General features: G+C 42.0%; 1 protein-coding gene across 5 annotated transcripts in view; it reads left to right on the plus strand.

Annotated features, from left to right (window-relative positions):
* Positions 1-441: 441 nt before the first annotated feature.
* Positions 442-15,863, plus strand: part of SH3BGRL2 (SH3 domain binding glutamate rich protein like 2) — a 52,377-nt gene continuing 36,955 nt past the window's right edge. The window contains exons 1-2 of one of the 5 annotated variants that reach the window (XM_045010474.1): positions 595-1,034; positions 2,230-2,337. In XM_045010474.1, the coding sequence (XP_044866409.1) occupies positions 990-1,034; positions 2,230-2,337 (153 nt within the window). In that variant the 5' untranslated portion in view covers positions 595-989. Of the gene's footprint in view, positions 569-594; positions 1,035-1,086; positions 1,256-2,229; positions 2,338-15,863 lie in introns of those variants that run through there. The other 4 variants (XM_045010473.1, XM_045010475.1, XM_045010477.1 and 1 more) reach the window with 4 other exon arrangements.

Here is a 15,863-nt window from a genome sequence, read left to right on the forward strand (position 1 = left end):
GGGGGGGTCTGATTTTCTTCTGCCTCAGACCTTGTGTTGTCATTTTCACCTGTGTGAAGCAAGTGCAAAAAATGCCACCAGATCACAATGGTGGTCTTTGACATGCCCTTTGTGCAGATAGGTACACACTGGGCCAGGCAGTAGAAAATAAAGCTGAGAGTGAGGGGAATAGTCAATACTCTGCTGAAAAATAGGGGTTGTCACTTCTAAATGGCATCAGTTGGCATTTAGGCAACGCTCAATGTGAAAGAAGCCCTTATTACGGATGTACTTTAATAATGCTGCGGATTAAAACAAGCGGTTAGGCACTGTGGCCTGTATCTTCAAAAATGGTCCTTACTTGTCTCTGTTCCACTGTTGATTTGCTAGGGTATCTAGATCCTTGGCCATAAATAACCGGGGTGACCAGCATGCCTGGCACACTGTGGTACTGAGCCCCCCCAACTCAGACCCAAGTCAACGGGAGCTGCGGGTGTGCTACATAATCTCTGGGAATCAGGCCTCCTATAAGTGTCCCCGGCTCTGGGGGCCACCAGAATTTGAAGGAAACCAGAATTAGATGCTACTAGTAAGTAGGTTGTTCCCCATTAATCTACTTGACCTGTCCCCGCCTGCGCACACAGCTGGGAGGTGCAAGCTGCCCACTGGCAGTGGAAACACATCCACCAGCTGGCAGAGCCGCGGCACTACAATTCCCAGCAATCATTGCGCACCCTCCCTGTCCCCCCCTTCTGCTTTCATCCCCTGCCGCCCGCTAAGCTCCGGGTGTCTGAGCTGCGTTGCAGCTGCCCAGGCGAAGCGGGAGTCCCTAGGTGAACGCTGTGCTGGAGCTGCTGGGGCGTCTGGGCTCCAGCGCGGTGAGCAAGGCGGGCTAGGTCCTGCAAGCAGCCCCCCAGCTCGCAGCAGCGGCTTTCAGCTGCAGGAGTGGAAGCGCCCTTAACCCTTCCACGCCTCCCCTTGGCTGGAGAGAAACGGCGAATGAAGTGAGGATGGTTATCCGGGTGTTCATCGCATCCTCCTCTGGCTCGGTGGCGGTGAGTGATGCGGGGCGTGGGAGGAGCACCTGGAGGTGCAGAGGGGCAGGCGGTAGCTGAGGCCAGCTGGCTGCTTGGGATCCCCAGCTACCCACGCTGCTATCGCTAAAGCTGGCTGAGGGATGGCTTTTCCCCGCTGCAAACATTCGGCGCAGGAGAGAAACACACAACTCTGCCGCTCATCAAGTGTTCGGAAATTCCAAGGAATCACTTGGATTTGGGTGCTGCTGATTGCTTAGGGTTAGGGAACCTACATTTCAGATAGTAGTTCGTGGTGAACAGGGTGCCTTTGTTGATGAGATTTGGTGGGGTGGAGTAAGAAAAGAGGTCTCAAATTTGAACTATAAATTCCTTGTTTATTTGCGAAACTACAGGTATCTGAGGAACTGCCTCATACAAGAATTATTGTTCTTTTTAACCTCTGAGGATAAGACAAGAAGCAATGGGCTTAAATTGCAGCAAAGGGTGGTTTAGGTTGGTCATTAGGGAAAAACTTCCTGTCAGGGTGTTTAAGCAGTGAAATAAATTGGAGTAGAAGACTTCTCAAGGTCCCTTCCAGTCTTGCCATTCTCTGATTCCTGTAATTTAGTTTAAAAGCAAGCAGAGCAGGATATCTGCTTGGTGGGTTTTGTTTTTTTTAAATAAAGTGCATTTCCTAGTTTTATTATAAGAGTATTGCTGTGATTGTTTCCTCTTTCCTAGCACAAGTTCTTATCATGATAGAGCCCTGCCTGTTCCACCATTTCCAAGCTAAATTTGATTTAGACTAGAATGCGTTAGCATTAACTGTAGCATTGCTTCCAACATTATTATACTTGATTGTAGTCAGTCTTCATCTAGCACTGGCATACAAAAACTTTACTATGAGAGAAAATTTATTTATGCTGTCCCACTTGTTTTTTGTTTTGTTTTTTAAAATCAGCCTGCCTGCTTTAAAATAAAAGGTATTTAAAATGTCCAGGGGGGGTCTGGGGCCCTGCGTGTGTGCTTGGAAAAAATTAAAATAACTAAAGAAAGTATAACAAAATTGCTGAGCTGACACTTAAAAAAAATTATCTTAACTCTTCCTTAAGTTACTGATGAGATTTCTTGAGTAAGGTAGCCTAGTTTTACCACTGTTAGTCATGTCCCATGGATAGAAAAGGGGAGTCTTGCAACAGCATTGCTTTAGTCTGAAATATGTATTTTTCCTCAGGGCACTGTAACAAACAAAATAAATTCTACTGATCATTACAAATTACTGGAGGCTTTTAAAAAAAAACAAACTCACAGACCAACCTCAGGACAAAGGCATATCTGCAAGGTAACAAGTATTTTGAAGTGGGCACAACTCTTTCCTTGAATTAAATTTTGAAGGGTATTAATCATTATGTCCTTTGATAGTAACTGAAGTCCTTAGTTTTCTCTTGGTTAATTAATTATGCATGTGACCTATAAATATCTATATTCCTATTTAAAGTGACAGCTTATATTTCCATGAAGACAATCTGAATGTAAATGCTCATCTGAATGTGTTCTTTAATGAGAAACATCAGAGGGCTTCAGATATAATTGGTATACTTTATGCTTGAGCAGTGCTATTACTGGCATTCTTATTTTTTTTGTTTGTAGAGAGACAGTGGACTTTGTTCCCGACTGAAGGTTTGTGTTTTCTCTTCCTTTGGTCTTTTATTGTGCACTGTTTGTGTTCAGGTCAGTGGCATGGTGACAGGTTTGTCCTCTGATACAGTTTGGCATGAAGTGCTTGGAATGCTTAGTAGTTGCATACTTACAGCTAATAAAAAACTAATTATCCATTTCAGTAGCGTATTTAGCAAATACAGAATCTCTTGAGAACATTAACAGTACATGTTCACTGAGCATTCATAATAGAAACACTCCCTCCCATTAACTGGCAGTCAGTTCATATTGTAGTTTGTCTCATATTTATTTCAAACAATAATGACCTATTTGAGGTTTTTTTGGGGGAGGCTAGAGGAGGAGAAGCTTGATCCAGTAATCACCAGTAAGAATAGTTAAGAATAAGAACGGCTAAAGGTCCATCTAGTCCAGTATCCTGTCTTCTGGCATTGGCCACTGTTAAGTGCTTCAGAGGCAATGAACAGAACAGGTAATCATCAAGTGATCCATTCTCTGTCACCTATTCCCAGCTACCTGACTGACAAACAAGTTAACTTTTACATCAAGATCAGCACCAATTAGATATTCCCTACCATTACCCTGCCATCCCAGTTCTGGGGTTGAAGTGTAGTTTAATTTTCATGTCAATTCATCCACTGGTTTTTCTGCTTTGGCTGCCATCAGTAGGGCCAATTGTGATGGTGACTTAGATGACATGGACCATTAGTACTGGACTGAGACTGCCAATTCACTTCATATAGGCTATTGTACAGCCATCTGATAGGAAAGACTTTCATTTGTTACTATCCTTGGCCAGAATAGAACAGGTGACCTAGAGGGGAAAGGCAGTGCAACCCATTACCAATTCCCTGCATTAGTAATGCTCTAAAACAGTGAAGTTTTAAAACCTATTTCTTGATGTTTGAGAAGACCATTGTAGAATCAGGTATCAGAGAAGGGAAAGACCAGCTAGGTCATGTCCATCATCTTCCAAGTGCATGGAAGGCCGAGCCTGCATCTTCTCCCGTGCAATTCCGGACACGGCATTATCTCCCTGTTTGCCAGGGGCATTAGAAAATAATGAAACAGCACATCTCCAGAACCGCACACCAACAGGTCTGGAAGGAACTGACAGTTTGGTTTCCACTCCTTATGACAGCTTGGGTGAAGTTGTAGGACATCCATACGTGTAGGACTGTTCTCTCAAGTGCATTTGCTAGTGCTTTGTTCAATCAAGTTTTAAATGTCTTAGGCAATGCTTCTTCCACCATTTTCCCTAGGAAATTATTACTGCCCTTCTGTTCTGCTGTGGATGTACTACCTTCTCTTTCTGTTCCATTGTTTGTAGATAAACTAATTCTATTTAGTGTTAATGACATACTAGCGTGATTTCATTGGAATGTTGATTAGCAAGAAAAGACTCAGATGGCTTGGACATATCAAGTGAATGCTGGATTACAGCATCCCAAAGCGTGTGCTATACTCTGAAGCTCGAAGTATTTAAAATAGATGCAGACCACTGTGCAGATTTCAGGAAGCTTGAAAAGATGATTTAGTATCCTTTGGATGATTGGGAAAGTAGTGAAGAATGTCACTCTGGCAAGCAGCATCAGCTTGTATGTAGATAGATGGAGCAAGGCATTGTGAAGCAGACTGGATTGGGGTTTGTGATGACTGGCGTCAGAGGAGGAAAGAATCTGCTGCTCAGATTGAGAGCATTGTTAGTGTGTGGGTGTGCCCTATCTGCGGATGGGACTGTCACTCATGCAGCGGACTCAGCAGCCATTAAAGAATTCATTGTCGCATACACCATGCTCTGTAAAGAGCTATGGTGCCATTCATAGAATCATAGAATATCAGGGTTGGAAGGGACCTCAGGAGGTCATCTAGTCCAACCCCCTACTCAAAGCAGGACCAATTCCCAACTAAATCATCCCAGCCAGGGCTTTGTCAAGCCTGACCTTAAAAACCTCTAAGGAAGGAGATTCCACCACCTCCCTAGGTAACCCATTCCAGTGCTTCACCACCCTCCTAGTGAAAAAGTTTTTCCTAATATCCAACCTAAACCTCCCCCACTGCAACTTGAGACCATTACTCCTTGTTCTGTCATCAGGTACCACTGAGAACAGTCTAGATCAGGGGTCGGCAACCTTTCAGAAGTGGTGTGCCGAGTCTTCATTTATTCACTCTAATTTAAGGTTTCGTGTGCCAGTAATACATTTTAATGTTTTTAGAAGGTCTCTTTCTATAAGTCTATAATATATAACTAAACTTTTGTTGTATGTAAAGTAAATAAGGTTTTAAAAATGTTTAAGAAGCTTCATTTACAATTAAATTACAATGCAGAGCCCCCCCGGAGCGGTGGCCAGGACTCAGGCAGTGTGAGTGCCACTGAAAATCAGCTCGGGTGCCGCCTTCGGCACGCATGCCATAGGTTGCCTACCCCTGGTCTAGATCCATCCTCTTTGGAACCCCCTTTCAGGTAGTTGAAAGCAGCTATCAAATCCCCCCTCATTCTTCTCTTCTGCAGACTAAACAATCCCAGTTCCCTCAGCCTCTCCCCATAGGTCATGTGCTCCAGCCCCCTAATCATTTTTGCTGCCCTCCACTGGACTCTTTCCAATTTTTCCACATCCTTCTTGTAGTGTGGGGCCCAAAACTGGACACAGTACTCCAGATGAGGCCTCACCAATGTCGAATAGAGGGGAATGATCATGTCTCTCGATCTGCTGGCGGTGCCCCTACTTATACAGCCCAAAATGCCGTTAGCTTTCTTGGCAACAAGGGCACACTGTTGACTCATATCCAGCTTCTTGTCCACTGTAACCCCTAGGTCCTTTTCTGCAGAATTGCTTCCTAGCCATTCGGTCACTAGTCTGTAACAGTGAATGGGCTTCTTCTGTCCTAAGTGCAGGACTGTGCACTTGTCCTTGTTAAACCTCATCAGGTTTCTTTTGGCCCAGTCCTCTAATTTGTCTAGGTCCCTCTGTATCCTAACCCTACCCTCCAGCGTATTTACCACTCCTCCCAGTTTAGTGTCATCTGCAAACTTGCTGAGAGTGCAGTCCACGCCATCCTCCAGATCATTAATGAAGATATTGAACAAAACCGGCCTCAGGACCGACCCTTGGGGCACTCCGCTTGAAACCGGCTGCCAACTAAACATGGAGCTGTTGATCACTACCCGCTGAGCCCGACGATCTAGCCACCTTTCTATCCACCTTTATAGTCCAATCATCCGGTCCATACTTCTTTAACTTGCTGGCAAGAATACTGTGGGAGACTGTATCAAAAGCTTTGCTAAAGTCAAGGAATAACACATCCACTGCTTTCCCCTCATCCACAGACCCAGTTATCTCCTCGTAGAAGGCAATTAGGTTAGTCAGGCATGACTTGCCCTTGGTGAAACCATTCTGACTGTTCCTGATCACTTTCCACTCCTCTAAGTGCTTCAGAATTGATTCCTTGAGGACCTGCTCCATGATTTTTCCGGGGACTGAGGTGAGGCTGACTGACCTGTAGTTCCCCGGATCCTCCTTCCCTTTTTTAAAGATGGGCATTACATTAGCCTTTTTCCAGTCATCCGGGACCTCCCCCGATCACCATGAGTTTTCAAAGATAATCATTGATTGAGTTCTATTTACAATGTGAGCAAATTAAGATTAGTTTTGTTATATCTGAAATTTTCATAATGCATATCTGAAACAGGAGTGTCAACAAAAGGAAATATGCAAGCATAAGAAGTTACAAAGAAATATTGTTAGACATTGAGACTTAAATTAGTGACTGATTTCATTCTAAGGTACTTCTAAGGAATGTACTCTCTCTTCCTTGACTGGCACTTAATTTGGAGCAAAGATGCTACATATAATAAAATGTAATGTGGATGTCTCCATGCCTGTAGTACTGACTAGGGGATGGGCAGTTTTTGAAAATGCAAAACATTATGACTAGCTGGTATTTGCAGATATACAAATAAAATAGTCTTTTCACAGTTATGCAAAATCCAAGGGCTAAGTGTCTGAATTCTGATATACTAACATTTTTAAATGTGTGTGATTTGTTTAAGAAATGTATACCTTTACTACCTGTTCCTTAACAGTGCACTGCTTTGTACCAGAGGCAAAATTCTGAGCTCCGTAAATTGGGAATAACTCCACTGATGTCAGATTTACAGGCTATCAGAATCTGGCCCATTGTAGCTATATTTATAACATTTAGGTCAATGTTCTGTAACAAGGTGTGTGGTATGACTGTTTTTGTTTTTCATTTCTTAACCTCACTACTGGTATTTTGGTTAAATTACTAGTTTGTTTAAAAAAAAAAAGATTTCAGTGAGCCTCCAATACTGGGCTAGGCAATGTGTTGCCAATACTCTAAAAGGGAGATTTAACAAACCTTCTTCCTCTTTAGCATGTGATAAGTCTGGTGTGAATGTGCTTGCATGGAAGGCAGGGTGAAGGATAGGGGAATCAATCATCTTATTTTCATTTAAACGAACCCCCTGTATGCTAACCATGAGTGGTGACATTGCTTGGCAAGTATAATGGTCCAAGTTTACTCTGGTGTAATTCCTTTGAAATCTCCAGAATTATACCCAGGTTGAATTAAGTGCAATGAGCTGGAAATGTCCCTGAAAAATATACTAACCATAGCTAGCACAGTGTTCCCTTTGTTTAGGTGTATCCTCACTGTTTTGTTTTGTTTTTTCTTGATTTTAAATCCCTGACATTTAATGCAATCTGACCTATGCCAAAGAAAAGAAAAATGGTCTGTCTATAAATATATGTAGGAGTTGGGTAGGGATGGTAAAATGGTATCCAGCGAGAGGTTGCGCACCAGAAGCAGCAGAGAATCCAAAGACTTCTCGAGCACATCACTGTTTCTAGCCCTGCGTATAGTTGATGAACTGTAATAGCTCTGATGGCTTTATTTTATTATAAAACCTGCAGATGCAAATGCTTCATGAATTTAAAAATATCCAGTAAAATAGCTTTACTTGGAATGTAAATATTCCTTTCAGTGTTTGCACCACACAGTCCCGTATCAGTGCTTGTGGGCATTATAGGAAACCCTAAGGCCTTGTCCAGACTAAAATAAAAGTTTTAAAAAATACCCTAGTGTAGACAGGGCAAGTTGTAGTTTAACACGTTTTAGCTGGTGCAGTTGAAACCCAGTGGGAAACGTCATAAAGATAGCCTAGCAGGTTTTTGCTGGCCCTGCCACCTCTTGCTGCTTCACCCTATACTTCTGTCCCTTCAGGGGAAGATGTCCTGAACTCGGTGTGCTAATTTACAGGCCTGAGGCAGCGAGTTTTACCTTTGTGTGTATTTTTATCAATAGACGAAAAGGTGATGGTTGCTATTGTAAAAAAGTTTTTTATTTTTCCCTAGCAGTGGTTTAGTGTCTGTGTGCCAGAAAACACCTGTTCTGACTTTTCACCAAATAATTCCAGGGGACTAGAATTTGAGCTTTCTTTTGCTTTACTTTTATGGAAAACCTATATTTTTGTTCACGTGTTGCTTGTAGTACAATGGAAATTAGTTGAAGATTTGAAGATGTAAACAGTCTAACATTCTTCACAGCTTTAGTTCCTTGGACTAATCAGGAGCCTGGTTCCATGTACCCTCTGTGTCTGGGATGCCCACTGACAACATGCACAGAGGAGTTGCAAGATTGGGCCTCAAGTTGGTAGGGTTTCATTAAACAGATTCCAAAATATTGGAGGAAGTTTTAACAATTATTTAAACCAATGTAATTCTCCTCTGTGGTAACAATTTATTGCTATGGAGCCATGTTCTCTCTCTCTACTTCTTTTTAAATTAAGCAGAATGATATTAAAGTGAAATTATTGAAATAATGGAATCCAGAGATTTATTCCACCTAGTGTGTAATCCAACATTTAAAAATAACTTCTCACTTTGGAATTTTGTATGCTTTCATGTGTTGTGAAAACCACTGTGTTGAAAATGAATTGTATCTGCTAAATTACAAGCTCCATTCAGCCACATGGTCTATCAACGCTGCGGGGGAAATGGAATGACACCAACATGAAAAAAGAATAGGCTTTGATAACAGTGATTTAGAAGCTGGACTTTGATTTTTTTTTTTAAACCAATGTGTAATTAAGAATTTTTTTTTAACTAGGAAACCTGATAGTACTGTAGTAATTACAGTATTATCATTGTGTTTTTTTTCTTTTGTAAAGACTGGTCTGGAGAGAGTGCTGTTTCAGCTTGTTGCAGTTTTACATACAAGTTTTAAATGCAGATTAACTGGAATTTTTTTCCGTTTCCTGAGTTGGATTTTTTAACAAAGTGGATATTCTAGTATTTTACAATGAAATTTGACCCAACTTGCTCCAAATGATTTAGACAATATTGTGTATTATGAAGAAACACATAATCTCTCCATATTAAGGCTGAAGTTAGTTTCTCATGATAAACCTTGTAAAAGCAGCAAAGAGTCCTTTGGCACCTTATAGACTATAACAGAGGTATTGGAGCATGCGCTTTCGTGGGTGTATACCCACTTCGTCGGCCACTATACGTCTGCTAGTCTATAAGGTGCCACAGGACTCTTTGCTGCTTTTACAGATCCAGACTAACACAGCTACCCCTCTGATACATGATAAACCTGGATTTTCACCTCCTCCCTAATTTCTCCAAAACATTGTACCCACATTTTTTTTAACAGAATAGTTTTTCTTGAAAAATCATGCAAATAGTCTGAGAGGTTTTACTATTTACTTTCCAGAGATGATATTAATGCTTTTGTGCATCTTTATATATGCTAGAAACAGAATTAGTCAAAATAAAACATGATTTATTCTTTAGTGCTTGATAAGATTTCATTGGTTACCCTAATAATTTGGAGACATCTACAATTTATTACACAAATACAACTGATCCTAAAAAACAATTGTGATATATATTAAGTATATAGAGAGACAAGGTGGGTGAGGTAATACCTTTTATTGGACTAACTTCTATTGATGGGGGAGACAAGCTTCTCACCAACAGAAGTTGGTCCAATAAAAGATATTACCTCACCCATCTAGCAAATAACAGTTCTGCAATATTAAAATCAGGAAGAGACAATTTACACAAATCACTCCACTGACTTACGATTAAGCTCCCAGAATATTGGGAGCATTCTGAGCTTATAGTTGAACCAGTAAAGTTCATATGCATTAAACATTTTAATTTAAGGGCATCTTTCTATTAATGTTAGCAGGCTTTGGGTCAGCCAGTAAGGGTGTGTCAGCACTGCAGCTGGCCCATGCCTTTGGGCTCGGGCTATGGGGCTGTTTCATTGCTGTGTAGCTTCCGGGCTGTAGAACCCAGGCTTCAGCCGGAGCCCGGAAGTCTATATAGCAATGAAACAGCCCCGCAGTCTGAACTTACGAGCCTAAGTCAGCGGGCACAGGCTAGCTCTGGCTTTTTCTTTGCTGTGTTGACGTACCCTAAGTTACATACCCTAAGCTTAACTATTGCCACATTTTGATAATTTAATATTAAATTGTACCTCTCCAATGTTTGTTCAGTTTCAGTATTACTTCCTGTCAGAATCTTTTATTTAAAAAAAGTGGATAAACTTCTGTGGGTAACTAAAGAACACAGCCAAATATACATGAGAATATATAATCTATAATCTTTGCTTATCCTTGTAAGCAAAGGTCAGTAAAAGTAACAGTAGTAGCTGTAATAATGCTTCCAGGAGGCACTGTTCTGTTCTGATCATGTTCCCAAAAGTCCTATTGAACATCTGTTTTGCTGTGACTTCTAGTGTGCTAAACTGCTTTATGTTCAGATATGACTCCAATCTCTGGCAATTGTACAACAATATGTGCTTTCAAGGTTAGCCCTTTTCTCTGAATTCACTCACTCTGGCATGATTGTGAATGATAAAGAACAATTTATACATTTTTAAAGATTCTGTTTCTTTAGCCGGTAGAACTAACAGTTCCCTGAGACAATGGCCTAGCCCCTGAATAGACCTTTTTTCACTAGTGGTCACCTTGGCCCCTTTATCGGCCAGCTGTGTCATACAAGTCTAGACACTTGCTTCATTCTTTATTGTCACTGCTGGCACTGTTTGTAGAATATCCTTAATCTCTTAAATCACCATGTCTGCTAACTGAATTTGATTTCAATCAGTAACACAAAATAGGATTAAAACAGTTAAGGTTACTGACATATAGCATCCACAATGCAAATGTGAAAAATTTAAGGAAAAGCAAAATTAAGATATTCAAATCACATTTGTTTTGGAAATTGAAATATAATCCATAACACATTTCATGTTAGAAAGCAGCTGCGTAATCCAACTAAAACCCAAAGAGATAAGAGAACCTGGAGCTATGTTTGTATTCAGCATCAGGTTTACTTACTTTAGTGACAGAAACTTAGGCCTTGATCCTGAAAGACTTTAGTGCTGCTTTGTGTGGGTACAAGAGTCTATCCACATGCAGCTTACTGCAGACTTTGGTTTTACTCCTATTACCCCTGCAAAGCCAACACAACCAAGAGAGTGAGTTGAATTCCATTCTATTTCATGGATCAATAAGATTGTGTGAAAGTTCTTATCAGCTACACCTAGGCAATCCTGTTTAAAGGCATTGAGTGGCTCAGAGGATCCATTAGCCAAAGTGCCTGTTTGGGCAAAGCATTCTAAGCAGCACAAAACTTCAGCATGTTTCCTTTACCTAGTTTCAGTATTTTAATCATTGAAACAAATTATTCTAAAACAAATTGTAGGCATGAATTACATTGAATGCAGAATGCAGACATTTTGTTAAAGGAAAATATCAAGTTAATGTCAGACCTTTTGGACTGCAATGTTTTACTGTGTGAAGTATCCACATCAGATTTTATCTTGATTTCCTCCTTACTGCAGCAAGGTCTTGACAGTCATGTTAGCAAAAGATGGTGTAATAGCTGCTGAACCAGATACAGTAAGGCCCCGATCCAGAGATCCTTGATGAATTCAGTGGGCTTTGGAATCAGGCCCCAATTGACTAAATACAATGTTCACAGTATTGCATTGCAGCTTTCTGTGCCTAGTAATTAAACCTTAAGGGTATCTTATTTGTGTGTATGTGTGTGTTTGGCAGTGAGGGTGGTGGTGGGGAGTTGAAAACTTGAGTGTTCTTCAAAAAACAAAATATCTTCAGTTTGTATTTTTGCTAATGTTTTATATTGCTATTCCTAAATGTAAAACTTATGCCATGTTCTAGGCTCCAGCCTGAAAGCACCCTATTGATGTAATGTAATGCCTCTGGGGTCAGTAGTGGGGATTGAACCCGATAGAAAAGTTGAACCCTGTCCTGTCTGAGCTAAAACACTTCGCTCTGTTAGGTAAAAAGGATGTAGGAGACTCATAAGCCTTGGTGATCCAGCAAACCACACTGGCTAAATGTGGGTTACAAAATCGGAGGTCCAGATCCAGCAAAGAGAATCAAATTTACTGCAAGACAATTATTAAGAGGGCAAGTGAAGTCTTAGAATGGGATTAGGAACCAACAACTCAATTTCCAGTTCTGGATTTTTCACTAATTTTTCACATGGCTTTGGGCAAATCAGGTAGCTTTTCTACATCTGTGTTCCCCTTGTAAAATCCTGATAAGTAATGTTACAGGCTATGAACTAGCTTTTGGTCATTTGAAATTTTAAAAGGGGTGTGTGTGTGTGTGTGTGAGAGAGAGAGAGAGAGAGAGAGAGAGAATGGCTCATGAAAAGCTGAAGGATGAATGGCTCTGGCTGTTTGGAATCTGAGTCATCTAGACAGCATCTCTTTGAAATGCTTCCCCCTCCATGCACATCAAAAATATCAGAAACATCATTAGTCTTGCAAAATAATGCAAAGGGAATCTGTTGTACTACAGGAGCCATAATAACTAGTTATTACATTGGATTATTATCTCTGTTTCTTATACTGATGATGATTAAATCACATTCCCAGTTGCATCTTGCTGTGAAAATGTTAAGCCCTAACAGGAGATGTGATGAAGCCTTAGCAGAATCAGATGAACATATTTCTAGTTTAATACAGATTAACTGCAGACCCACATCACTTTTCTTTATTCAGATTTATAAAATGACAGGAGGTGACAGTCCTAGCACTCCAGGTGGCATTTGCATTCATTCGTCTCCTATTTTATTGCATTGCTGTTTTGATATAAGCACAGAAAAGAAACCATTGCAGAGTGCATCGTAAAGCCATGCAAATTCCTGATGCTCTTATTATGTTTGAGCCTGCAGTGACAAAGGCACTCTACCTATTTTTGCTTCTACTGCATTTCTTAGGTAAGGAAAGCATGTCTGATTCAAGGCAATGTCTATACCCACACTGGGGCTTTTATGTGACAGAAGTGTAATTTTACCAAAGCCAGTTGCATTGACTCCCAGTCCCCTGTTGTAAGTGCAAGACAACACCACTCACCTATGTGCATTTTAGGAAAAAAGAGACATGAGAAGCTAAAAAACACCCCCACCCCAGCAGTATTACATAACCATTCACTACTTAGCTAAACCAAAGGTTACTTGCCATAGCAACTGCTGCACTATGTATGCCACAGGAGAGATGCATTCTTCTCAAAACAGACATCCAAATAGCTTGAAACACCTTGGACGTTTCAGAGTTTAAGGAAAAATATGATGGTCCACTTTCCACTATCTAATCTTTAATACAGAGGTGTGACCCAAGGAGACCCCCATATGGTATGGGGCAGTAGTCTTTCCAGTTTTGTATTAAATAGGCGTTTGACTCCCAGAAAGCTCCTGCGGTGTCACTTAGCCAGGCAGTTTGCCGTAGCATAGTGCGTACAGTTAGCTCTCTTCCTTAGCAATTTCTAATGGGCTTATTACTCCAGGATCTAAGATTTTTTTTTTAACAGCTCAGGTTATTGGGGAAGGGACAGCTCAGTGGTTTGAACATTGGCCTGCTAAACCCAGAGTTATGAGTTCAATCCCTGAGGGGGCCATTTAGGGATATGGGACAAAAATCTGTCTGGGGATTGGTCCTGCTTTGAGCAGGGAGTTGGACTAGATGACCTCCTGAGGTCCCTTCCAACCTTGATATTCTATAATTCTCTGTGTTTGAATTGCCAGGAGGGCGGCAGGCGGCTCTGGTGGACCTCCTGCAGGCGTGCCCTTGGGAGGTCCACCAAAGCCGCGGGACCAGCGGACCCTCTGCAGGCACGCCTGCGGGAGGTCCACCGGAGCCGTCTGCTGCCCTCCCGGCGACCGGCAGAGCGCCCCCCGCAGCATGCCGTCCTGCTTGGGGCGGTGAAATGTCTAGAGCCGCCCCTGATAGGGGGGCTGCCAGTCCACCCTGGTTCCAAGCCCCCACCAGCTAGCTCCAATGGGCTGCTCTTCCTGCAAGCAGTGGACAAAGCAGGCGGCTGCCAAACGATGTTAGAAGGGAGCATTGCACAACTTCAAACGAGCATGTTCCCTAATTGGTCAGCAATGAAACAACATTAACCAGGACAACTTTAAGTGAGGAGTTACTGTACTCTAAGGAAGAGGCACATGTGATGGTTTGGAGAACCTGTCTATGTACAACTTATGAATTCTGGTTGATTTTATGAAATTGCTGTATCAGTGTATGTGGAATCCGCTGTCTGCTCTCAGACCTGGTATCATGCCTCTCTCAGACAATGGACATTCATTAACCTGCATGCTCCCATTCAGATGAAAGCACTTTAGGACATTGGGATGGCTGAAGGCTAGGAGAACCAGTTCTCGCTGCAGATAAGGGCAGAGAGGGAGAGGAAGAGGAGCAGTGGAATTTCCCCAGAAAGGGAACAAAGAGAATGAGGTGTTGGTTAAAAACAGAGAGGGAGTCAGAAAGGGACAGAACGGTCAGGCTTTAGGAGCCAAGGAGGACCTGCTGACTGCAGACCAGCCAGCACTGAAGGAAAGCTGACTGCGAAGAGAGACTCCATGATTTGGAGGATAAACCATGAGCTGGAGGAGCATGGTCCTGAAGGGGGGATGCAGGCTCCAAGAGGGAATTTGGGTGCAGGAGGGGACTCAGGGCTGGGGCAGGTGGTTAGGGTGTGCGGGGGTGGGTGGGGAGGATTAGGGCTCTGGTTGAGGGTATAGGCTCTGGGGTGGGGCCAGGGATGAGGGGTGTGGGGTGCAGGAGGTGGATCCAGGCTGGTTGCCGTCAGGGTCCCTTTTTGACCAGGGGTTCTGGGAGAAAATTGGACACCTGGCAACCCTAGTTCTGGGAAGGGATGTGCTTGAGCTATTGGGGTGTGGGGGAGATTCGGCACTAGTCCTTAGGACCTAGGGCAGCTGGCTATGGGGTCCCAATTCCAGAAGGGGTATCAGACAGAGAGGCCATGCCCAAGAAGTGTGCCAGAGATGTCATAGCCATAGTCCTTGCTGGAGCCTACTCAGATGAAGGAAAGCTTGAAAGCACAAAGGCTCAGCATCTGGGTCCAAACACAGCAGTCTGGTGAGCATCCAGCAGGAGGAGCTTAACTGGAGTTGTAACAGTGCATTTGAAGCCAAATCTGTGCATACAGGTTGCTGAGAAGATAAAAGTATGGAGGTAAGGCTACAGTTTGTTCAAGAAATCAAAGCAGCTGAGAAGACTGAATGCATCTTTGTGCCCAGCACCTGTCATTTGCCTAGCTATGCTAGTATTGGGAAAATGTGCATACTATTTTGCAACTCCAGGGATTAATAAAAGTGTATGTTTCCAAAACCTGATGACAGCTAAATTATTTCCAGTGTTGGAGACTAATGTTTCATTTGTAATCTAGCAGATGGTCAAGTAATTTTCAAGAAAATGGCTGAAAAGCAGATATTATTTTCTTGTATTGGAGACATACAAGATTTCTCAAGCTTGTCAGAGGATAATCTGAATCCTTTATTTAGTACTCTACATTTAACTCCCTCTGATACCACTCTCCTTTGTTAAAATGTCGTATTTTTAACAAGCATTTTGCATGTTGACAAAAAATGTCATCTAGCAAAGTCTACTTTCCCCATCAAAATGTATTTTGTACATATACTGTACAACCACAACCCTTAATTCAGTTACTCCTAACTGACAGGAAGGTTTTTCTCCTGATTAATGTAATTTGTTCTCTAATCTACATGCAGCATAATATTTACTAATGAGTATTATCCTTCTATTTTGTTGTTTTATATTTCAATGAATACGGTTCTTCTCCAGTAAAGTCACCATTCA

The sequence above is a fragment of the Mauremys mutica genome, chromosome 3 (assembly GCF_020497125.1).
Source record: "Mauremys mutica isolate MM-2020 ecotype Southern chromosome 3, ASM2049712v1, whole genome shotgun sequence".
Classification (NCBI taxonomy): Eukaryota; Metazoa; Chordata; order Testudines; family Geoemydidae; genus Mauremys; species Mauremys mutica.